The sequence below is a fragment of the Aquarana catesbeiana genome, linkage group LG03 (assembly GCF_042186555.1).
Source record: "Aquarana catesbeiana isolate 2022-GZ linkage group LG03, ASM4218655v1, whole genome shotgun sequence".
NCBI classification, from domain to species: domain Eukaryota; kingdom Metazoa; phylum Chordata; class Amphibia; order Anura; family Ranidae; genus Aquarana; species Aquarana catesbeiana.
In genome coordinates, this window is record NC_133326.1 from 219,712,701 (window position 1) to 219,739,462 (window position 26,762).

The window sequence follows — 26,762 nt, forward strand, 5'->3', positions numbered from 1 at the left end:
ATTTATAGTTTTCTCCCACCTGCCTAAGTATAGGCAGGCATAGGAGGGGGCACATGCGGCTCCCATGGCTGCTCCTATTTTCTATCGCTAAATCTTTCTATCGAGCATTAAATAGTGAGTTAGAGCAAGCTCTAAGAAATTCATTATGAGGGCCAGCTAGGGGATGTCTAAGTTTTAGCCATTGGGCCACTGCGTGAATCCCCACTTTATATGTAATTGAAGTGTATAACAATTCCACTTCTATGCCTGTATACACTCCTCTGCAACAGTGTAAACGTAAAGATCTACATGGTATGTTACTGATATTCATGACAAACGAAGGAAGCTCTGACATTAAATGTTTAATAATTTTCCTATTCCTTTAAGGGGGGCCTCCTGGGGGGTCATTTTTGTTAATTTTGGGAATTGCAAAGAAACATTTTATTCATTTACTTGCAGATGTTCCCATATTTCTTTTAACATAATCCAACTTGTGTACGTAGCTATGTATGCTACGTAGCCCTCATCAATTTCTGTGACAAGGGTGTGGAGGGGTTGTGCTCACTTTTATCATAACACTCGGCTGTCTGTAAAAATCTTTCAAATAATCACTCTCCTTCCACAGCATCATATTCCCACCATTGACACTTGGCTTGATACAATTATGGGCCTTTTTAAGCTCAGCTAAATCTTTTACTTCACCTCTTGTGAGGTTATCTAGACTGTATTTTTGTTGAACTCAGTCAACACTATGGCCTAGGGAAAAAGTATCTGAGGCAAGCCAAGTATTTTCCCTGGATGAACTCAAAAATATTAGTCTCTTGTGGATCCACCCCCTCTGATTCAGTATTGGGTAAACTATTGATATCACCTTGGGAATATATTAGTTTGAAATTAACCTGCCTAAGAAATAGGCCAATGTCCCTGTACACTGCAAAAAAATTTCCCCAACAATTGAGTGAAAGGCTAGTTTCTTTTTCGGTAATGAAATATAATCTTATCAGTTAGAATGTCAGTAAGTTTGATGCTGTTATTAATGGACTCTCCTTCATTTCCCACATTTTGCAGGAATGACCCTGTCTTATCTGTGGAGAGGCAGTAGAGACTTTCTTGCTTGATCTCCTCCCTCCATAGTCTCCTTGCTGTTCTATATCTTTTCCTGTGTCTCCTGCCTTTGTCGCTGTCTTCAATTGTCCCCTCAGGGGCGATCTCTTAAAAATACTGACTGCCAATACCAGAACATGTAATGGCAGTGAAAGAAAACAAAAAGCGTTCTGAAGTACTAAAACTGGCAGTCATTAGAAACTTTTGTCATGTCATAACAATTATGCAGGGAATAGCTGGACACCAGTGCAGCTGCAAACTTTTGGAAGAAAAGTAGACAACAAAAATAAACAAAAATGCAGCGCTTAATGGAACCAGTAGTAAAGAACTATTGCTGATGGTATAATCAATAAAGTTCATTCATGCTGAGATTTAAAATTTAAAAACAACTGTCAATGAAAAAAAATGAGATGACAAAATTATTAGACTTCATAAGCAACTCATTATCATGGTTGAAGTAATTCGAAAATTAGTATGTGCGATACCACCATGACTTCCAGATGACAAGGGGTTAATGTCAGTAAGTGTGCTCCAAGCGTAATTGTCAGACCCAATGGCTCAATGTGCAGGGAGAAAAAGAGGTGGAGAGACACCACTCTCTAAGGTGCACTTAGTGGCTGTATTCCAGATAGCAGACTCGTTGTGATCCAGGAGGTGTATTGTAGATCGCCCCTCTGAACGACCTCGGTCAAGCTGGCTGGAACCTGGCGTGCTGGACAGCGCTCTGGATGGTGCGCACTGAAGCCAGGAGGCAGGGTCAGGGCTGGAAACTAGGAGTACCAGGAAGCTAGGCAGATCGCAAGCTCAAAGTAGCCGTGGTGACTGTGACTTATATGTCACTTATATGTGACTTATATGTTTCACGGTCCTGCGCTTTATCAAAGTCCGAACTTTATGGCAGTTTAATGGTAATTTAAAATATTTAATTTGTTTAAACAAAAAATATTACATGTTCATTTTATTTCCATAAAAACACACCAAAACCCTCAGCACCAGGCCCATGGGATGCCCCGGCCCTGTAAATGACTATAAAAGCAGCACTAGAACCCCTAGACTAAAACCAGCAGCCTCAACCTGTATTGGAACCGCTAGCCAACATGACAAGGAAAAACTAAAGAGTTAACTGTACAGCTACAGCTGATCCGCCTCCTGTTAACTGAGCCAATGGGCGCTGCTGTTTCCTTAACAGGATATTGGAGCTTTAGAACGGAATTGCCTTTGAGATTGGGGAGGAGTAGAGCTGAGCAGGAGAAGCAGAGTCATTGATTTGGGAGAATGTAATCTGTGCACATGGAAGAGCTATATTTACTGCAAGGTTCTCTTCTCTTTTCTTTTTCTTTCTCTCTTCTCTCTTCTCTCTTCTCTCTTTTCTCTTTTAGCACTCTCTGCTGCCTCTTAATCTTTTCTTTTCTCTTTCCCCGCTGTCAGATTAGATTACAATAGTGCAGCGGGAGGGATTCCCCCATCAACACTGTGATGATGGGGCAATCAAGTGATTTTCTTTCCTTCTATCTGTGGTGGAAGAAAAAAAAAAAGTATAATCTATGGGCTGCTTAAGAGGACGTGTGTGTGTGTGTGTGTGTGTGTGTGTGTGTGTGTGTGTGTGTGTGTGTATATATTTAATATTACAGTACGCCTAGTCTTCCTGGTGGAGAGGAGTCCCGCCGGTGCCCTTCCGAGTTCAAGATGGGGGCGAGGACAACAGAGCTCAGGCCTGACCCCCTGACATGGATGGTGTAAATCATTTTCAATGAGAGTCGATGCAGCAGGTGCTGTCCAGTCCGACCTGCCTAGAAAGTGGAGTGGAGCTTCAGCCTGAGATGGGGTTGGGAGGGGACAGTGGAAGGGGGGGCCCAAGTTGCTGCATCATAGGCCTCGGGGTTGTACTTGCCCCCTGGGCCAAAAGTTGCTAGTCAGCCCCTGGCATAAGCCCAGGCCTAAAGACACAACTGTCAGTGACAGCAGAAGATGCAGTACCCATTAATACATAAGCTAATTGTGGGCAGAATATAGATGGCACAGAAACAGGATTATTATACTGTACAGCAAAGGCAGGTGAGGTATAGAGAATTTTTTTTTTTTTTTTCAATTAAAATAATGCCCTGCTGTTGGCCATGTGTTGAATTAGCCATTACTTATGTCGGTCACTGTTTGGTTTTAAGAATGGTTAAAATTGAAAGCAGAAATGTTGGCTCAGCACTGTAACCACAAAGTACAGGAAATGGACCATAATTTCATATCATAGTTTAAGAATGAGCCATAGGGGGCGTGGCCTGGACCGGCATGGTGTGAGGAGCATATCACGGGAGCTCCGCTCGAGGGAATATCCGTAACCTCAAAATCCTACAATTTCCAGTAGCCTTTCTACCCCAACAAGGCTAGATATTCTCCTACTGATCTCCCGCTACTATGTCGCCGCCAAAAAAAACGGCAGAATCAATCGCTAAACTCGACAAATACCGGCTGAAGGAGAAGGGGAACTCAGGTGAAAATGGCGCCGATGCATCTTCCTCCTCTGAGTCAACGACGGACGATACAACCCGGGTTTTAGAGGCAATATCGGATTGCAAGAGCTCCCTGACCTGCAAGATTGAGGAGGTAAAGATTGATGTGTCCCTCATAAGGCAGGATCTACAAAAGCTCAGGGAACGTGTCACTGAAACGGAGACTCGAATCAGCAGAGTGGAGGACGAAATGCCGCCATTGCGGCAGGCCACAGATCATATACAACAGCAACTCCACTCCATTCTCTCCAAGCAGGACGACATGGAGAACCGCCTGCGGAGGTGTAACCTCCGCTTTGTGGGATTACCGGAGGGCGCGGAGGGCTCGGATCCCCCGGCATTTTTGGAAAATCTCCTCATTTCTACCTTTGGGCGAGCAGAATTTTCAACATCATTCGTGGTAGAAAGAGCACACCGCTTAGCGGCAAAGCCCCCACCGCAAGGTGCACCACCCAGGACATTCATAGCTAAATTCCTGAACTTTAGAGACCGGGACGCTGTCCTCCGCCTCACGAGGCTGAAAGGCAACATCCCCTTTAAGAACTCCGAAATAAAGGTGTTCCCGGATTTCTCAGCAGAGGTGCAGAAAAAGAGAGCGCACTTTACCGAAGCAAAGCGCCAACTCAGGATTCGACATTACACCTACGCCATGTTGTTTCCCGCCAGGCTTCGCGTAGTGGGGGATGAGCGCACTCATTTTTTCGACACTCCGGAGGCGGTGTTCGCATGGCTGGAGGAGCGAGCTGCCCCTCGCCGCCCACCACCAGGAGACTAGTTGCTCCCGCCGGCTTTCCTGTCGCGACTATGATATGGATGTGGATCTTTCTCCTACCCAGCAGAACACTCCGTCCGACTTCCAGATAAGGTACCTCAGACCCCCCTTATAATATCCTACCACATGTTGCGATGTACTTTCTATGGCCTGAGGCGCTGGGAGGGTCTGGCTTACCTATACTCATTCCATTGGAGGCAATATGACCGGGCAACTATTCTGTGTTGAGCAACATCAAATGAATCGCACCCTCTCTCTCCCCAGAGCGGCTGTGCTGAGGGACACAGAACTTTTCTCTGCGAGCCCAGAAGAAGATCCCCCGTGGTACTTTCCAACACCAGGCCTGCGCCCACCTCTCAGGCTTTCCTTCCCTTCTTCCCCCACGCTCCTAGTATGGACACATCACTTCTACCCTCATAGACCCTTATTTATCCTAAAGTCATTTACTGCGCTTGTCGATTGTTTGGAGCAACCTCGAGCTATCCCCCACCTGAAAGCTTAATGACTGGGCATACAGTGACTGTTTTATGTTTTTTTATCCCACCACCTTTTTTGTTTGGCCCGCTCCTGAGGATAGCTTTCATCACACTGTTGCTGGCTTTTCAGCGGATGTTCGTCCCACTAGTCGCGGGAGCTATATTGTATCCCGCTATTTCAATACCAGATCATACTGTAAATGTTGTACAAGCTAAGTTTCCCCGGTCTGTCTGGGAGCACGTCCCCTGTGCATATTTGCGCGGGGGGTGTGGGGAGCCCAGCCGGATCGGCGTAATGGTTCACAACACTGTTTTGTTTAAGTTTCAGTTTATCGTTCTTATTATTTTTATTGTAACACATAGTATTATACAGAGGTATGCAGACCCTGCAGGAATGTGTAGAAATATATACGACAAACCTGTCCGCATGCTCTCAGGTCGTTTGATGGACGCCTCCCGGCAATATTGGGCGAGTACACCCGGTTGCTGGAACGGGTCGACGCGAGCTGGGGGATATGCACGTGCTTTGATTACAATACTATGTCGTCTCTAAAGTGCTTAGTGTGGAATGTTCGGGGTCTTAGAGACAAATCCAAGAGAAATGCCATTATGACATGCCTTAAGGCACAGCAAGCACAGGTGATGGTCTTGGTAGAAACACACCTAACTGGTCAATTAATGCTGTCACTTAAAAAACCCTGGCTGGGATGGGTTTACCAGGCCCCACACTCGGCCTATTCTAGAGGGGTAGCGATATTAGTAGCCAAAACAACACAGTTTGTCATGCTGACATTGAGGTCTGACCCTCAGGGCAAATTTCTGTTTATACACTGTAGACTGAATGGACTGGAAGTACTCATACTGGCAATATATATACCTCCCCCATTCCAATTTCATGTCATCAATGAGGGATTGGATTTTATGGCACAATTTCCCACAATCCCAGCCCTGTGGATGGGAGATTTCAATGCGGTGTTGGACAATCACCTAGACAGGACTTCTATGACATCTCCGATTGACAATACTCCCTCTCCCACACGCTTTGGGAAATTATTAGGAGAGATGGGACTGATAGATACATGGAGATCCCTCCACCCCTTAACAAAAGCGTTTACATGCTTCTCTGCGACGCACAACACCATGTCCAGAATTGACTTAATCCTTATATCCAACACTTTAGCACCAAACCTCCAAAAAAGCGGGGATGTCTCCTCGCATTCTCTCAGATCACACCCCCTGTTGGATAGAACTTGAGGTGGGCTCCCCCTCCTCTTCTTATACATGGAGACTCATCCCCTTCTGGCTTTCAGTTATCCCGAGGTTGGAGGGTATGGGGGAGGAGTGGGAGTTTTTCTTTCGCGTCAATACTGGCACAGCCCCTCTTGACATAGTTTGGGACATGTTCAAAACTCATGCCCGCATGCTTTTAGCACAAAAAATAACCAGACACAAACGTACGTCAAACGACATTATCTGACAGGCAGAATTAGCAATGGCAGATGCAGACAAAGCCTTCTCAGATCATCCCTCCACCGAAACAGCGAATCGGGTAAAACTACAAATGCGCATAGTGAATGGGCTCCACTTTGAAAGAGCAGAAAGGAAGATATTTTACATTAAGCAAAAAGTGTACGAGTGTGGAGAGCGCGCGGGACGTTTATTAGCCTACTTGGCTCATATGGAGCACGGGCCACCCACTGTTGTCGCCCTACGAGACCACACGGGAGATCTGATACAAGATCCTGACAGGGTGGTTGATGTGTTCTGCGCCTTCTACGCCTCTCTATACTCGTCCAAGACCGACAAATCCAAACAAGAAATAACAGACTTCCTATCCAATATAGCCTTCACACAATTAACCAGTTCCCAACTAGAGATATTGGAGGCGCCCATCTCTAAAGATGATGTTGCGGAAGCCATGTCCCACCTCGCCTCTTCAAAAGCTCCTGGATCAGACGGCCTCCCACTGGAGTTCTATGATACCTATAGTGAGATTTTGACCCCCAAACTCCACGAGTTATTTAACTACATGTTCGACTCTGGTTCCCTCCCCAAATCAATGAATGAGGCATTTATTGTACTCATACTAAAGCCGGGTAAAGACCCAACACTCCCCGAATCTTACCGCCCCATCTCACTATTACAATTGGACATAAAAATATTGGCCAAGGTCCTGGCACTACGCATGAATAAGGTGATCCTGAGCCTTATACACCCTGACCAGACCGGATTCATGCCGACAAAAAATACAGCGTTCAACTTACGTAGACTATACATGAACTTACAGGCCAGACACGACCAAATGGGCACCAGAGTGGTAGTGTCCCTAGACGCTGCCAAAGCATTCGATTCTGTTGAGTGGGACTACCTTTGGGAGTGTCTGGCCAGGTTTGGGTTTGGTCCTAAATTCACCCGTTGGATCCAGCTTCTATACCAGGCTCCAAGTGCCAGGATCTTGATTAATGGTAAAACGTCTCAGACATTCCCGCTAACTAGAGGTACTCGGCAGGGCTGCCCCCTATCCCCTTTATTATACGCCTTGGCGGTAGAACCCTTGGCAACAGCACTGAGGGAACATCCCGGGGTTAGGGGGCTGAGTCGGGGTCCGCTGGTTGAGAAGATTAGTCTATACGCGGACGATATGCTTTTATACCTAGAAGATTCAGGCGACTCCCTGCTAACGGCCCTTGACATTATCAAACAATTTGGAACCTATTCAGGTCTAAAGATTAATTGGGAAAAGTCTCAGATACTTCCTGTGGATCTTGGAGTCCCAACAGAGACACAGGTATCCTCACCACTATTGCGTGTTAGTGAAATCACCTTTCTAGGCATAAAAATTACACGCACCCCAGTAGACTATATCAGACTTAACTTGGAACCGCTATTCCAACTACTAAAATCCAAAACACAATTATGGTCCAGATTGCCATTGGGAATCATGGGGCGAGTAAACTTGACAAAAATGATTCTATTGCCCAAGTTCCTATATGTATTCTGGCATGCTCCTGTTTATATACCCCTGAGATTTTTTAAAACTATAGAAGTGATCTTGAACACATTTGTGTGGGGAAAAGCACGGCATAAGTTGTCCTGGCAGGTGCTGAAAACCCCACTGATTTAGGGGGCACGGCGCTGCCAGATTACAACTTATACTATTTAGCAGCACAGCTATCCCACTTCTTCCATATCGACAAAGGTGATAAGGAGCGGTTCATGCTCTTAATAGGCTCTCAAGCTGCAAAAATGCATATTCACCCCTTCCAGCTTATTCTTAGAGAAAAAAGAGATCGCAATGGGACAGAGAGGTGTGGAGACAGGGGGCTACTATATACCTACTGCAAGATATGGGAAATCGTTGGACGCAAACTTAAAATTCCCTCAACACACAGTCAGACACCAATGTGGAACAATCCAGGCCTACCTGAACTATTGCACTTACCTGATAACGAGCTGTGGATCTCTAGAGGGGTTGTTTTTCTGGCAGACATATACACCGGGACAGTACTGAAATCATTCCAGCAACTTAAAGACCAGTTTGGGCTCCCTAACTCTATGCATTTCCGATACCTCCAGCTTCGCCACGCTCTGCAGACCCAATTTAAGAACTCTCCACCTAACCTAGAACAATTGGATATTCTGGCTGTGATAAATGGCCCAGATCAACAAAAGTTAATATCCATATTCTACTCATACTTAATACGCCCTGGTGCGGTAACAATTGCCTATAAGCTAAAGGAATGTTGGGTGGGAGACGTGGGTGAGATGGAGGATGAGGAATGGGAGGAAGCCCTGGACGCCTGCAAAAAAGTCTCACACAAACTATCAGACCACCTTACGCAGTTGTTTATCCTACACCGCACATACCTGACCCCCACACGACTGGCCAAATTCAAACTCAACCATAGCCCACTCTGCCCTAGATGTGCAAGCCCACAAGGAACCTTTTTTCATCTCCTCTGGCTTTGTCCAATGATACATAATTACTGGGCCCAAATAGTTAAATTTATCCATGATAATATGGGTTCCCCTTTAACTCTATGCCCGACGCAGTGCCTGCTGGGAGTATTCCCGGACCCTGAATCAGACAAATTTCATCATATTTTTCTCCAAGAAACATTGTTCTTGGCCAGAGTACTTATTGCACAGAAATGGCTTAGAGCAATACCACCCACTGTTAAGGAATGGGTTGCATTGGTAAATGCTGTCCTGCCATATAAAAAAGAAATATATGCTCATAGGGGTTGCCCCACCAAATATAACAAGATATGGGATACTTGGCTGAAAGAAGCCTCTACATGTGATGAACTAGATGAAACACCACCTGCCTAAACAAAAATAGGAAACCAACAATGCTAGAAAATTATAATAACTAAGAGCATTGATATGTAGCAAGCAAGCTTTTACACTAATATATACCTGGTGTATGTCCATCACTTTGCCTGCTTTCAACAAATGTAAGACCTTGATTTAATTCTTAACTACAATGTACTGCTCACTCCTGCTATATGTACCATGAAATTAATGTAATGTACACCTGCATACTACTTCAATAAAGAACGCAAGTTTGTAAAAAAAAAAAAAAGAATGAGCCATAATGTCCTTGCAGGACTTTGTAGATGACAGGGCCAACGGGTAAGTTTTTATTTATTTATTTTTCCGGTTTATAGTTGTGTTACTATGTCTGCCTGTGTCAAACTTTTGACATCAATGTTTATATAAAATAGTTATTTTTACATGTTGTGCAGACATTTTACTCCAACAAGACCCTGCTGGTAGCCAATGCAAAAAATAACTGAGAAGGAAGAATCAGGTAACTATTAACTAATATCAGTGCAGGCATTTTTCCCTTTCCCGGTTTCTCATTTTTCATCCCTCCCTCCATCCTTTACTTTTCTCCAATATTTTGTACTACTCTTATTTACTGTACTTTACATTTCTATGCTACCGATTTGATTATTAAAAACCTTTTTTTTTTTTTTTGTATTTTTTTTTTTTTTTTATTAGAACAAAGCACAAGGGCATATAGGCACCCTTTGTACTGCCTGAAATAAATCCTGTAATTACATGACAAAACCTACAATAAGCAGTTTTTGCTTGCTTTTGTTTAATTGCAGCCTTTTATTATAAAAATGGAAAGACTTTTTCAATTTCAGCATATCTTGCCGATACGTTATTACTGTCAGTTTACAGAATATCAAAATAATTTAATTCTATCATGAACTGCAGTACAAGAGCCTTCAAGTTGGGACTGACACTCTAGTATTATAGCATTCTTCGGGAGACCATGTATGCAGTTATAATCCAGCTTTCTTCCAAACGGGAAGAGACCGCTGCAGGCCTAAACCCTGGCCTAGGCCTATCCTCACACAGGCAACATAAAGAAGACAGCTCAGCAAAACGCCCCAGGTCTCAGCCCAGGGAGTCAAAAAGCCCTGCTCAAGGTCATCCCAAATATTTACTCTTTCCCTTAATGCTCCACTGGTAAGGGAACTCCTAGTGGTTGGCATAAAGGATATAAATATTTACAGCCCAAACTCGCTGTGTATCCTCACTGAAATACCAGTGGTCCCAGTGACACCTACTGGCAGCAGGGGGAATCGACTGCAAGACTGAACTTGGAGGCACTGAGCCAGGGCTACTACAAAATGACCCTTGACTGCGAACAGCCAAGCAGTCTAAATTTAGCTAGACACTACTGCTTAAGACAGAGTGGTTAAAAACTGTAATTTCACCTGCTGCTCATAGCAGTACAACATTGTGATTTTTTTTTTTTTTTTTTTTTTTTTTTTGTGTAGTGTACTTTGTGATCAAAACCTCTACAGTTTTCACTTCTCTTTAACCCAGCTGAGCATGGAATGCCGTTCATATTCACTTCTTTCCCTTGTGTGTAAAATAAGACTGTTGGAGGTGGGTTTCAAAATGTAACACATTATTATAATTAAATTTTATAAAATTTAATGCTTCAAACAGTTTGGAAATAGTAGTAGCTTTTATTGTAATCTCTTTGAAATCCTCTTCGGTTTGACCCTTTCCAAGGTGTCCCAGAGAGTTGGCTTCCAAGAGTCATGTGGTTTATGAAAAATGTATTGCAAAAATGTCCCCTTTTTTCACGTGCGTGTTTTTCTAATGCTATATATTCCTTTTCAGGGAGTTTACAGCTTGATGACACCATTGGTTATGAGGCCATTCTGACACTTGAACCTTCCAACTCTGCATACTTCGGCAAAACTGTGACATTGTTCCTGTGGAACATACAAGAAAGAACACTGCCCAACTTTTTGCCAATTATTATGTTCCAAAATGGTCAACCTATTATTGGCCCTGTATAAAGGTGCTCACACTAGCCAAATAGGGAAATATCCTAATTGGCTAATGTGCCAATATACAGTATATGACAACTTTATTATCTTCATGTATAGCTGAAAATATTACTTTAAAAGCAACGTATGCCATCTATAAGACCCCTTTCACACTGGGGTGTTTTTCAGGCGTATTTCAGGTGCTTTAGCGTTAAAAAAAAAACGCCTGTTAAGCACCTGAAAGTAGCCTCATCTGCAATCCCAGTGTAAAAACCTGAGCCCTTTCACACTGCCAGCGCCCAAAAAAACGATGGTAAAGCGCCACTTAAGACCTCTTTCACACTGGGGCGTTTTTCGGACGCTAGCAGTGTTAAAGGGCTCGGGCCATCTGTGCACCCAACCCCGGGGCAAAAAACACAAAAGCGCTGCAAAGAAGCTGCTTGCAGGACTTTTTTTTGACGCCCTGCCAGCGCAGCGCCCAAGTGTGAAAGCACTCGGGCTTTCACATTGAGATTGCAGATGTGGCTTCTTTCAGGTGCTTTTTTTTTAATGCTAAAGCGCCTGAAAAACGCCCCAGTGTGAAAGGGGTCTCAGTTTGAAAGCACTCGGGCTTTCACATTGGGATTGCAGATGAGGCTTCTTGCAGGTGCTTTACAGGCGCTTTTTTTTAACGCTAAAGCGCCTGAAAAACTCCTGGAAAAACGCCTCATGTTTTCATAAAATGTTTCATGCAGCTTTCTTCAGGAAGTTGAGTACAAAAATTACTTTTTAATACTGTTAGAGATTAATTTGTTTTGTATATAAAATATTATTTTAGTTATATGCATGGGTGTGAAAGTTCATACTGTATAGGGAAATGTTATAGTGAGATCCCACTGACAAGTAAAAACCTGTGTGAATAGTCAGATGGAAGCCACCAAATAAGAAAAAATCTTGGCAGGATACTCGTTCTGTCAGTCACCTTGTCAAGTTTAATAGTATTACTCTACAATGAGTGCAGTTGGTTTCCATCGGAGTACATATTAGATGGGCATTTGACTTTGCTAATGTACTTGAATGAGTATTTTGTGTTTCCTCCTTTCACAGGATGTATGTTACTTGGAGGCAGTGTCTACCAAAGGAGTTGAGGGGTGATTCTCCATTGCTCAAGGGCTGCCTGGGCTTAGAAAATTGTAGCTTCTTTCACCTGCTATTTTTTCTTTTATGTGGCCATGGTTTCCCTCCACAGTGGTTAGAAGCAGACCCGCTCCTGCCTCTCTCCAGTGCCTGGTGAGGGAGGTATAGCGACGCATCCTGGGCAGCTGCCAGCTTCAGCACGAGGCATGTGGAGTGGGCCTCCTTGTGGTTAGGGGCTGCTAGACCGGAGGATGGCAGGCATTTTTGTAGTGAATCTGACGTCACTACTGTGCACTGGAGGCTTGTGGTTCTGGCCTCAACTACGCAGGGAGGAATGAGAGGGAAAGGGGGGCCATCATGTTGGGTACTGTAGTATAGACTAGATGTATAGTATAAGCTGGTCTTATTCTTTCAGGGCACATTGGATCATTATTTTCAGGGTTGCTTAGCAGCTGGCATTTTAGTACATACAGTATATGGTCGAACTGTCCTAAAATCAAATGGTTTTCAGGCCAGTGGTCTGGGAATTTGTTACTGTTCTAGGCTCCAGTTTTAAAAAACATGAGTAGTTTGACTGAATCTTAACCCCTTCCTGCCGACAGTATGCTTTTATGCTACGTCATTGGACTGGGCCACACAGCACATTCCCAGCACAGAGACCAGGGTCTCACTGGGAGCCCCGGTCCAGTACTTACGATGAGGACCCGGAACCCAGAGTTGCTGTGATAGTTTGATTGGCTATCACAGTGATTGATCAGTCACAGTGAAGCCCACCCTTGTGTTTTTTTTCTCTCTCTCTGTGTCAGTGTGTTTTTAGGCAAGTTAAAAAAAAAAAAAAAAAAAAAAAAAAAAAAGCAAAATGCACACTATTGTCTCTAGGCTGTACTATGGGTACATACAACAGCTAACATAAACATATGTGGTATTTTTGTAGCAGCAAGAAATATACAGCTGTGGCCAAAGGTTTTGAGAATGAGACAAATATTAATTTTTACAAAGTCTGGTGCATCAGTATTTAGATCTTTTTGTCAGATGTTACGATGTATAATTACAAGTATTTCATAAGTGTCAAAGGCTTTTATTGACAATTGCATTAAGTTTATGCAAAAAGTCAATGTTTGCAGTGTTGACCCTTCTTTTTCAAAACCTCTGTAATTCGTCCTGGTATGCTGTCAATCAACTTCTGGGCCACATCCGGACTTATGGCAGCCCATTTTTGCATAATCGGAGCTTGAAGTTTGTCAGAGTTTGGTCTTTTTTTTTGATCACCCCCTCTTGAAGATTGACTACAAATTCGCAATGTGATTAAGGTCTGGCGAGTTTCCTGGCCATAGACTCAAAATTTCGATGTTTTGTTCCCCAAGCCACGTAGTTATCACTTTTGCCGTATGGCAAGGTGCTCCATCATGCTGGAAAAGGCATTGTTCGTAACCAAACTGTTCTTGAATGTTTGGGAGAAGTTGTTTTCGGAAGATGTTTTTGTACCATTCTTTATTGATGGCTGTACAAAATTGTAAGTGAGCCCATTCCCTTGGCTGAGAAGCAACCCCACACATGAATGGTCTCAGGATACTTTACTGTTGGCATGACACAGAACTGATGGTAGCGCTCACCCTTCTTCACCGCACAAGGTTTTTTCCAGATCCCCCAATCGGAAAGGTGATTCATCAGACAAAATGACTTTACCCCAGTGCTCAGCAGTCTAATCCCTGTACCTTTTGCAGAATTAGTCTGTCCCCGATGTTTTTCCTGGAGAGAAGTGGCTTCTTTGCTGTCCTGGACACCAGGCCATCCTCCAAAAGGCTTAACCTCACTGTGCGTGCAGATGCACTCATACCTGCCTGCTGCAATTCCCGAGCAAGCTCTGCACTGGTGATGCCCCAATCCCACAGCTGAATCAGCTGCAGGAGATGGTCCTCGCTGGACCTTCTTGGGCGCCCTGAAGCCGCCTTCACAAATGCTGTGGAAATGTTTTTTATGGGATTTCGTTAATTTTCATGGCAAAGAGGGACTTTACAATTAATTGCTATTCCTCTGATCACTCTTCATAATATTCTAGCGTATGTGCATATTGCCATCATAAAAACTGAGGCAGCAGACTGTGAAAAATATTTGTCATTCTCAAAACTTTTGGCCTTGTCTGTACAGCTAAATTTAAAAAGTATGATTTTTATATATATTTTTTTTTAATTTTTTTTTTTGGGGGTCAGTTTTCATGATGATAAAATTTGACTGCACCCTTGACCAAGTTGGGCTTCTGATTTTTATCAGCTGCCAAACAGACAGCCAGTGTAGATTGGACTGCAATGTGCACCTTCCCAATTACTATGTTTGCCATATATGCCTTGTTAAGGGACTTGCACATTCGTACCACGCATGACACCTCAGTGGACTTGTGCTGGAATTTCATTTACGTATCATGCCTCATATACAATCATATGTTTTTGATGCTCATTTTATGCATATGTATATTTATGTAAATTCCTTTCAATACAAATGTAATAAACAGAAAAAAATATGTACTATTTATAATTTTGTTTTTTGTTACCCCTTAAATGTAAAATGAACAAATAAAAATAATGTAAAAAATACTAATTGCTTGACTAATTGATAATTGCTTTTTATTTGAACAATCAGAAAAAAATTAGAATGAGAACATCATAAAGAAACCTGAAAGCAAAAGTTGGACAAACTGGAACCTCCACGAAGATTCCTAAAGTAAACCCATCACAAACTTGGACAATTTAAACTACGCATTCAAATCATTTAGTAAAAACTGCATATAAAAATAAACAGTAAAATTATAGACTGGCAAAAGTATAACCATGCCTTCCTGTAAAAGGAGAACTTGGCCTTGCTTGCTCCAGACTGCAGATCCTCTCCATTGGTTTGGACCTTCTGAACCTAGAATTCACGTGTATTTTAGATAAGAGAGATTAAAAACATAATTTCCTCTGGCCAAGGTTAAGACCCCATTCACACAGGGGCAACACGACTTGCAGGTCACCTCAGCGAGGCGACCTGCAAACGACTGCCTGGGCGACTTGCAAAACGACTTCTGTATGCAAGTCGCCCCAAGTCGCCCCCGAAGTCGTACAGGAACCTTTTTCTAAGTCGGAGCGACTTGCGTCGCTCCCCTTAGAATGGTTCCATACCACAGAACGGGAGGCGACTTGTCAGGCGACTAGGTCACCTGACAAGTCGTCCCTGTGTGAATGGGCTCTAAAGCTCACATTGCTTTGCTGGATGTCTACTGACCCGCCTTCTAAACTTCAACTCCTACATATTGTGACCGACATTCGGAGAATAACATTCCTTACTGCCACTGCAACTGACACCCTTATGCAATTTAATAAATGCTTGGAGATTTTGGGACCAATCTGAGTATGGTGACTCGCCTCTCCCCAACACCTCAGGCCACAACCATGTAATCTCTTCTTGTGGTTACTCATCGCACTCTCATCCCTTCTTGATTGTGTAAAAATTCCCCATGTTCACGACATTCATCTCCTGTTTAATGCTCCTATAAGCTGTAGCATGAAATCTTTTCCCCTTCCTTACCCTGACATTTAACTGAGTTAAGGGGCAAGGTGGTCTACCTAATCATATGACCACTGTGATTGACTGCCACGGCGTTCACATGAGCAGTGGCCAGTCCTGCCGGTTCCGGTTCCTGATCATTACTACATAGTGGAAGCTGTCTTTGACAGCTTGGTCTCTGTGCTACGAGCGCACTAGCAGAACAGAAACTTCTGCCACCCAGTGATGCATATGTGCAGCGTGTGATTGTTTAAAGCCCACTTTCTTTGCTGCTGCACATATGTGTTACCATGGCAGCAAGAGTTTAAATTGTATGTAAACCCGAACAATGAACTTTGCTTATTTGCTTGCTTTTGGTCTGGTAAAAACTAGTCTGGTTATACTGCTGCCTAAAGACTGTTCCTGAATTCCTGTGTCCCCCAAACAAAGAAAATAAGACATATTTGTACTTATTGTAAATTCTTAATCAGAGTACAGGGCACAGGCAAAGTATTCATAGACCCTGGATTATTGGTCCATACTTTCTGGTGATTGGACACTGGCAAAGCTTTGAAGGACACCTCACCCTAGGCACCTCCCCTGTAACCATACCCCACTTCATGAGTTCTCATTTTTTTGCTAGTGTCCTAATTTGATGGACCTCTTCAGAGAAATCACTCTTGGCTTAAATCACTTTTACATGGTTTTCCTTTTTTTTTTTTTTTTTCTTCAATTTTTTCTGCCCACTGTGGCAGCCAAAGCTATTACAACACCACAGGTGAAAATTGGTCTAGATGTAGTCAAAGACCTTTAGAGTCTTAAAGCTACAGCTTTGATCCACCATTGTGAGATGGATAAGAAAGTTGGTCACTAGAGCTTTTATCCTTAACCGCTTCTGGAACCCCCACGGTACAGATACTGCGGCAGATCGACCCGGCTGCGTAAAATCATGTACCTGTATGTGATTTTGTTAATTCGGTGTATGGGGCACGCCGCTCCTGCTGTGATTGGACACAGCGGGAGCCAATCAGTGGGTCCGATGGCCGCAGTGACCCACAGTTCGTTCTGTGGAGAGACGGATCAGCGGTGTGCCTATGTAAACAAGGCAAACCGCTGGTCTGTCAGGGAGCAAAAGAGATCTTTGTGTTTCAGCTAAGCTGAAACATGATCTCTTTTCCTCCAGTCTGTCCATCCCCCACGGTTAGCACCTCCCAGGCACAAACTTAACCCCTTGATTGCCCCTGGCGTTAACCCCTTCCATGCCAGTGTCATTTATACAGTGATCAGTAATTTTTTTTTTTTAACGCTGATCACTGTATTGGTGTCACTGGTCCCCAAAAAGTCACTTGGTGTTCAATTTGTCCGCTGCAATCCCACTAAAAATCGCTGACCTCCGCCATTATTAGTAAAAACAATTAAAAAAAATATAAGTTTTTAGTTGCTTTAACTTTTGCGCAAACCAATCAATATACGCTTATTGGGATTTTTTTTTACCAAAAATATGTAGCAGAATACATATTGGCCTAAATTGATGAAGAAATCTTAGATATTTTTTAAAAATTCTTTTTATGTGGAACATTCTATAGCAGAAAGTAAAAAATATTGTTTTTTTATTTAAAATTGTCGGTCTTTTTTTGTTTATAGTGCAAAAAATAACCACCAAAAGAAAGCTCTATTTGTTGGAAAAAAGGACAACGTTTGGGTACAGCGTCGCACGCCAGCACAATACTCCGTTAAAGTAACGCATTGCCGTATCTTAAAAAATGGCCTGGTCAGGAAGTGGGTAAAACCTTCCGGAACTGAAGTGGTTAAAGACAAATCCTCTCCTGCAGTTTTATATACCCGTTCCACCAGATTAGTGGGAATTTCTTGGACACTTCTGCACGAGGCCACAGCTGCTGTGTAAGGCTGCCACCTGGTCCTCTGTTAACACGTTAATAAGGTTCTACCAGGTGTCTGTCCAGTCTACTGTGGATGCAGGTTTTGGCTGCACGGTTCTTGCAGCAGCGTCCAACCTTTATGGAGGTCATAGAGGATGAATTGAAAATATTAATCTATGAACTGCAAGTAATTAATTATTTTTGAATTTGGAGCATTAAAAAAAGATGCTTTCTGAATGTGCCACTATTAAGAACTACCGAAATCTGCCACATGTGCTGCTAAAGTTAACAAAATGGGAGCTGTTTTGGTTTGTTTTTTTGTTTTTTTTTTTTTTTTTCCCTTTCTGCAATTAACAAACATAAGAAGTAACAAACATAAGGCTAAGCTGGTTGACTGACCAGGGTTGAGGCTCGGCTCTAAGGGAGCGTGTGCCCAACACCGTGGCGGTCCATGCTTTTTTAAAGGGCTATCTCACCAGAAAAATGTTGGTAGGGACTTCTTGCATTTCCCTGAATGATTCCTCCAGGCTCCTGTACAGGCATGACAAATTTTGTGGTGTAGAGGCTGTAACATACCAAAGCAATACAGGAAATATTGAACTGCTCTAGGAAAAATGCTCCCAGGATTTTTTACACAGTCTTGGGCTTTTGACGACATCCTTAAAGGTCTTGGCTGTATTAGTTGTAGACATGTACATCCATGAGTAGACCCAGTAAAAAAGTGAAAACCATTTATCATTTTCCTTCCACTTCACAATTCTGTCCCACTTTGTGTTGGTCTATCACATAAAATCCCAATTAAATTCATTTACGTTTTTGTTTGTAACATGACAAAATGTGGAAAATGTCAAGGTGTATGAATACTTTTTCAATGCACTATTTGTGTAGTGAGTAATTGTGCAGTATCCTGATTTTTGATTCTTAATGTGTGTTTAACAGTACAATCTTTCTAAAACTGGCCCCAAGAAGGACATATTCATACATTCTTAAGTGCGTTATGAGCCATGCATCCCAAGGTGCTCTAATGCTCATTGTTCAACCCCCTCCTGTGCCTCCACTGGCCAATTCCTCTGATAGTCAGCTTTACTGCTGAACATAATGGTACAGAATTAGCAGTCCACCTACTGTTTATATTTGCATGTTAGTGCCTTAGGATTCAGAGCCTTTGCGTAAAAAAAAAAAATGAAGGTTACATTTTTTTTTTTTTTTATAGTGGTGTCTGCATATTAGTCTTGTGGCCAGTTTTTATAAAATACACCCTGAGAAGAAAATAACTTTGAAGTGGTATTAAACCCTAACCAGATAACCAGGTGAAAGAGTGGAAAAAGTCTAAAAAAAAAAGAAAACAAATGCAGCCACCACATCTAATGTATGGCAAGCTGCACTATATTACATTTTTGCGTTTAGACTGAATACCAGTTGAATTTTACACAGCATATAAAATGTATACATTGTTTTTGAGAGCATTGGTTTATTGCTTTGAGCTAGAATCGGTTTAGTAAAAGGTCCTTATAGGGTTCTGAGGTGTAACTATAGGTACCAAAACTGCCCATAAGCATGTGAAACGGTCACGTCTGTCTTGAAGTGAGAAAGTACAGTTGTTCGTTTTGCATTAACCATTTCCTGACTGCGCTATAGCCAAAAGAAGGCTATAGCACGGTTGTCCAGTTCTGGGATGAAGTCCATAAACGTCCTCCCAGAACCCTGCTCACCTCCTGCAGCACGTATCGGACATGCTCTCTGATCGGCTGTGTCCTTTTGGACAAAGCCGATCACAGATCCTGGTAAAGGGACAATCACAGCAGCCTTTTACCATGTGATCAGCTGTGTCTAATCACATGTAAACAGATTTGCCAGTTATCGGCATTCCTTTCCTTCTATGCTATGTCTGTGGGAGGGAAGGAGAACCATTAACCAGCAAGCCTGTCAGAACATCGTTTACACTGATAATTGGGGCACTGGTCATCAGTGCAGCCTCATCCACACATCAGTGAAGAAGAAAAATTATTTCGTTTGTAGAAACTAAGATGGTGCCTTTCCAGATATACAAGCTGCTAATGTACCCCCATACCATCAGGGATGCAGGCTTTGAACCGAGAGCGGATAAAAAGCCAGAAAGTCCCTCTCCTCTTTAGTCCAGTGGACATGACGACTATGGTTTCCAAGAATATCAAATTTCAGTTCATCTGACCACAAAATGGTTTTCTGCTTTGCAACAGACCATTTTAAATGAGCTTTGGCCCAGAGATGACAGTGTTTTTGGATTATGTTCAGATATGTTTTTTTCTTGCATGATAGAGCTTTACTTTGATTTTTTTTTTATGGATGACACGGCAATCTGTGTACACATGCAATGATTTTTGGAAGTATTCCTGGGCCCTTACAGTGATGTGCATCACAGAACCATGTTTTTAATGTGGTGCCATCTGCGGGCCCAACGATCACATGCATACAGTATTGCGTTTTGGCTTTGTCCCTTGTACAGAGATTTCTCCAGAATATTTTGATATGTACTGTAGATGATATATTTAAAGTCTTTTTAATTTTACATTAGGGAACATTATTCCGAGATTTTTGACAATTTTTAGCCGTAGCTTTTCACAGATTGGTGAACCTCCGCCCAGCTTTTTTTTCTTAGACACTGCTCTAAGATGCTCCTTTTTTTTTTTTTTTTATCCCAATCATGTTACTGACTTGTTGCCAATTAACCTAATTAGTTGCAAAATGTTCCGCCAGCTTTTCCTGGTTAGTGCCACTTGCTTTTCCAGCTTTTTGTTGCCCTATCCCAACTTTTTTGAGATGTTTTGCTGCCATCAATTAAAAAAATTCTTATTTTTTTTCTTACAATGTTAAATTTTCTCCATTGTGATATGTTTTCTATTTTTAATAAAATATGGGGTTATGAGATTTACAAATCATTGCATTCGGTTTTTATGTAGATTTTACTAAGCACCCTAACTTTACTGGAATTTGGGTTGTAAATATATGGATATGTTTTCCTTTGTTTTCCATGTTAATTTTGTCAGATTGGCACATAAACATGCTTGCTGATATTCAACAACCTTAGGTTTGTTATCTTGTGGGCATGTTTAATGGAAAGTGTCTGCTATATTCTGAAGGTAACCATAGACATTCTGATTACAGCCCTGCTTAAATTTGATTGCCTGAATCTGAGCCTGGGTTCACACTGATGTGGTGCGGGAAACCGCATGCAATTTTCACAGGAATTGCAGCGAATTACATGCGTTGTGTCTGGGGTGTGAGCCATGGATTTGTATGGCTCAAATTGCAACGCATTCACAGCAAACTCGTGCAGGACCCCTTTTTTTGTCTGCACCAGTATTGGGTCGCGTGGGTGTTCACACCCATGTAATATAAATCGCGCTGCGTTTTGCAAGCCAATTACGGGGTGTTAACTTGACATACACTCCGCAATTGGTTCGAATTAACGGGTTGCGGTTTTGAGGCAGTATGGAATCTGCAGTGAATTCGCCCCGCATCTAGTGTAAACTGAGGCTGAAGGTGCAAGTTTTAGAGCTGTCATCCTTATTGTTTTAATACTTAATGAGTCATGACCCACAACAAACATGCAACCAGTGATGTGACGGTGCACTTTACCTGTATACTTAATCCACCAAGTAGTGAAACAAGGATACATGTGGCAGCTCCCAGAGCTTACATCTTTGGCATATTTGTGCCCAGGCAGGTTCCCTTTTAATGCCTGTGGTCAGGTGGATCTGTCTGTCTTTTTAACCAAAAAAGGTTAAGATTTTTTTTTTCGAAGTTTTATAAAGCTAAACTTCTTTTTTTTTTTTTTTTTTTCTTTACATGAAACAGGTTTTCTTGAAAAGTGATCGGGTTGCCAGAATGGTACACAGTGGTGGATGTTCCTCAAATGACTTCAGAGAAGTTTTTAAAAAGAACATTGAAAAAAGGGTACGCAGTTTGCCAGAAATTGATGGATTAAGCAAAGAAACTGTTTTGAGCTCTTGGATTGCAAAATACGATGCCATTTACAGAGGAGAAGAGGATCTTCGCAAGCAGCCTAACAGAATGGCACTCAGTGCTGTGTCTGAACTCATACTAAGTAAAGAACAACTTTATGAAATGTTTCAGCAGATCTTGGGAATAAAGAAACTAGAACACCAATTGTTATACAATGCTTGCCAGGTAGGTTTGTAGTGTTCGGCTGTATTTCTCAATTTTTTTTTCCTTTCGTTTAGGGCACTATGTATTGCATGGAAATGCCAAGCATGCACCACCATGGAAAGGGACAAGATAACAGATTGCAAAGTTTTCTTTTGGTCAGTTTAAATGAGCATTATGAACTATACAATACATAGGTACTGCCATGTAGATAAAGTTGGCAACCAGGTTAACTATGAATAAGGTTTTGATGGGTTGAAACGCATTAGTGTTGGCTCTGTTGGGAACATGTGTACTCGGACAAAATAAAGAGACATTGTATTCATCCTCACCTGGTTGCCGACTTTATCTACTTGGAAGGATTCTTGTGTTGCGGGGTGGAGACCGCAAGTCACACGGTTAGTGGAAACAGAGAGCGCTTGCCGCCCCTGACTGCATGATTAGGTTGCAGTGCCGTTATCTTGCATGTGTGTATTTATACATAGGAACTGGCCAGCATGGCCCAAATGGGATTTGTACATATTGGGTAAAGTGAAAAATGTATCAAGATGTGACTTGTTCTGTTTCAGATTTTTTTTCCTTTCTATATACGCTGTATTGTGACACTGTTTTTGATATAAATCTTTGAAAAACTACATCAATTCTGTGGACTGTAAATTTTTCCACCTCTTGCCTTATTTTTGGCAACTATATAAGATATCCACTGTGGTGACTTGTGTTGCATGTGCTAAACTTAATTTATTATGGAGGTAAATGAAATCTGTTCCTGCTGGTTTCTGCATTCTGCATGATTTCAGCCACTCAGAATTTTGCTTCTACTGGTTGATGTATTACTCAGTATAAGTTATTAGTAAGAGTCCTCAATCTATTCGTTGCTATTTATGTACCTCCCAGGCCACTCTCTGTAGTCCAGGAATTTGTGTCAAATTATTTCTCTCATCATTGGTTGGAAACATTGAGTGTATGCCCTGACTGTAGCCATTGGACACTTAAAGTGGAACTTTAGTCAGAAAACGAAGTCCTGCTAGATCACTTCATGCTGACCTTTTTGCAGGTATAGTTATATAAAACATTAAAAACAAGTGCCTATACTGTTTAAAATGCAGTAATACATGGTCTCACCCTGCTCTGTACATACTCAGTTGCTCTCTAGCTTCAGGCACTGCCGAGTTTGTAGAGGCCGATCTGTTGACAGCCTTAAATCAGAATTAAACACTCCTATCCTTTACAGCTAAGGAAGCTGCTTCTGTCTGTTCTGCAGCTGCACATGTGATCAGTTATGACATTAGGCATTTGATGGTTTGACAGTTTGTTTGAGAACACAAGCAAATGTGACAGTTTGCACTCCCGGTGTTCTATCGAAGTGCCTCCCATCAAAAAATGTCTCCGATGGGTCTCTGCATATGCAGCACCAAATTTCACTCTAGCTGATATGTTGATCAGTTGTCGTGATGTCAACAGCGCATGCGCAGATCGTCGGAGGCGTTTTTCGATGGGAGACAGTATTTGACGGGCAGTATTCAAAGCTGTGCAAACAGCGGAGGGAGAACGTACTTGTCAGATTGTGCCTTGCTGTTGTGGGGCACGTTTTCGTGTGCTGAAGGGCAGGTTTTGTCAGTGTTGCAAGGCAGCTTTGGTGTGCTGAACGTCAGGCTTTGGCTGTGTCTAAAGGCGGGTTGCAACACACACAAAACCACCCTATAACACACTCTCAACCCGCCCCGCAAACAGTGAGACTCAATCTGACAGCTACGTTCCTCCACTGTTTGCATAGTGTCGGATAATGCCTCCGACGACCTGCGCATGCGCTGTGTTGATGTCACGGCAGCTAATCAATATATAAGCTGGAGTGACGTTTGGTACTGCACATGCGCAGACCCATCGGAGGCCTTTTTCGACGGGAGGCACTTCTCGATAGAACACTGGCATTCTAGGAATGTAACTTTTTTGACACTGTTAAATTGATGGGTTTAGTTCCACTTTATGATTTACAGCTAGGGCTTTGAGCGTCTTCAAAATGGCAGCCTCCATCAAGAAGAAACAGGAGCAACTCTGGAGGCAATTTACAGCTCACACTAAGTTTGGTAGAATAATTATTAATGTGGACTGTATGTGCCTTGCTAAAGAACTTTTTTTTTTTTTTTTTTATCCAGTTCTCTGGGTGAAGTTTTGCTTTAAAGCAGAACTAAACCTATTCATTTACCAGTTTCAAAAATAAGTTGTGTTCCCGGTGTCTTGCCGAGAAAGTTCCCCCGGCGGATAAGGACCCCCCTGTACTGCGCAGGCACAGCGCTTGCGCAGTACGAACGACTAGGAGCCGCCGAAAATAGCTGAAGATGAAAAACTTCAATCAGCTGTACATGGCGCCTGCACCCTGGGTCCAGGTTGAAGCCCCACCATCCAAGTGGGAGACCTAGAGGGAGAATAAAAAAAGTGCAGAGCGAAGCGAGGCCGTGCCCAAAGCGTTGCGAGCGAAGCGAGCCCGCGAGGGGCCCTCCTTACAGGCGCCGTGTACAGCATATTTCGATTCTATTTGGCTTTGTCTATTTCCGCCGGCTCCTACTGCGCAAGCGCTGCGCCTGCGCAGTAGAGGGGCGGTCCTTATCCGCCGAGGGGAACTTTCTCGGCAGAATACCGGCATTCTAGAAATGCTATCTGTCAAGTTTGCATGTGCTTTCGAACAAATAGTCAAACCATCAAATAGCTGGTGCCATAACTGATCACATGTGCAGCACCATGGCAATACAGTTCAAACAGCGGCTAAGATGGCAGCTTCTGTGCCTGAAAAGGATACACGGGTTTATTTCTGCTCAGATGTTCTGACAGGTCATATCCCTCTGCATAGGAAGTCAACCTAGGTAGTAGCAGTCAGATACAGCTTCAGGTAAACCTAGCACCCTAAACTTTTGTTCCCTAATAACTTGCTAAAGAAATGGATTTTAAGGTAGGTACAAAAATTCCCTTTTCTCTTGAGACCTGCCTAGGACAGAAACGTGAGATAATAATACAAATGATAGTGATTCACTGCTCTAAAGATACTGCGCCTGTAATGCCCATCCTATGTGCTCGTTTCATAATTCCATGCCTAGGAACAGGTAAACAGTGCTACCTTTATATTTTTCTATATTTAATATGCTATGTAATTATGTATTTTTTGGTTTTGAAAGCTTTTATAACATCAATGGACCAAACTATGTTGATGTAAGGGTTTGTTATCCCTTATTCATGAATACAGTCACCTTGTGGTGCATTCAGCCAATAAAGACTACACTGCGGCTGCAACTCTTTGAATTTAGGTAACCTATGAAGGAGGAATAAATGGTTACTGTTCACCTGTACTTCAGGTTTTCATCAAGCTTTGCTGTAGTGCACTATTCCACCCCTCCCTATTTCTATGATCTGGTGATCTAGGAACACACCTATACCCAAAAACAAAAATTGTATATATTGCAGCTTACCAGTAGTAGTGGGTGCAATAGTTTTAATTTTTTTTTTTTTTTTTAATTTATTTTCACCTGGAGATCTGGCGAATGACACAATTTTGTGTGGAACCACTCTATGGAGGAGCAATGTAGCCACCCATTGACATCAGCATTATCAGTCTTTTGGAGAGGGTAGTGTTAGATGTACTAGCATAAATGCGATTAGGGATGGATGCCCATGCTCGGACATCTGTACCTAAGCGCAGCTATCCACTCTGCGTCCTGCTACATGCAAGCAGCAGCTGCCGATGTCAACCCGCCATTAATTTAAATTGCTGCTAATCTCAGCCACAGTTATTCCACCTACAAGGATCTGCTTATTCTTGCTGCTGGATTCCAGTGGCCGCAGGTAACCAGCCATGTGAATGAGGCATAACTGTATCCTTTCTCCAGACTGACCATGTGCCGCCCAAATGTGTCTGCTTTACTACTTCATCCAGAATTCAGACACCCTAAACCCTAGTACACACAATGAGATTTTTGGATGCTAGTCTCCACATCGAAAATGAATAGGTTACCAAAGTATAAATATTCTTGTACGACAATACAAATTTGGAAGTGATGTAACGGATTCTAGTATCTTACGAGAATTTTTGTTTGTACCAGAAAATTTCAGACAGCTGTGTACGAACGGTCAGATTACTGTACGATTGCTTCCAAAGCGGTATTTTTTGTACAATATTGTGATCGTGTGTACAGGGCTTAAAACAGGAAGTGTGCAAGTGGCTGCTTCACCAGGTTAAAAATAGGGGGAAAAAAAATTGCCTAAAAGTTATTCTCCCTTAAGTCCTATGTAATTGTTCACATTGCTACGCTGCATTTTGAAAAGTCCTGCATGGCGCATCTTTAGTGTGCTTTTCAAAAGAACACCTTCCATTGTTAGTCATTGAGAATGCATTAAAAGCCCTTGCTTTTGGGGCGTTATTTAAATCACATGTTCATGTTTCACAGCTGCATGTTGGGAGTCAGGAAACTAGGGCACCAAAAGTGCACTAAAAGCACGATATGCATTTTTCTTTTTTTTTTTTTTTTAAATGCACCAGTGTGAAAGGGACCCTTAAGTAGACAGAGGATCACAGTATATTGTATAACTTCAACCATTAGGCTTCACCACTATTTAAAGCAACTAAACTCCCTCAACATTAACTATTTGTGATTCTTGTGCTGATAGCATAAGTAAATAAATAGGAAGTATATGTGTGCGCACTGCGCTAATGAAAAACTCCTATCTGTGTTGCCACTTAATATTCAATAAACATGCAAATGAGGTGAAATAAACGTCAATGTGAAAGAGAGACAAATCCACAGTAGCTCACTAAATTAATCTACAAAAATCTTAAATATTAACATAGTGAAATGATCAGCATAAAACACTCATGGATAAGTGTCCGTATGGCATATCCAAAAAAAAATATGCTCCAACATATGCAAATCAATATGGTAATACAGTCCAACTTAAAGGGGTTGTAAACTCTCATGGTG

The 26,762-nt window shown here is 42.4% G+C and overlaps 1 protein-coding gene across 5 annotated transcripts in view; it reads left to right on the top strand.

Moving 5' to 3' along the window:
- Positions 1-26,762, top strand: part of CADPS2 (calcium dependent secretion activator 2) — a 1,072,621-nt gene that overhangs the window by 93,638 nt on the left and 952,221 nt on the right. For all 5 annotated transcript variants that reach the window (XM_073619790.1, XM_073619788.1, XM_073619789.1 and 2 more), the window contains exon 3: positions 21,490-21,822. In XM_073619790.1, the coding sequence (XP_073475891.1) occupies positions 21,490-21,822 (333 nt within the window). The remainder of the gene's footprint in view (positions 1-21,489; positions 21,823-26,762) is intronic.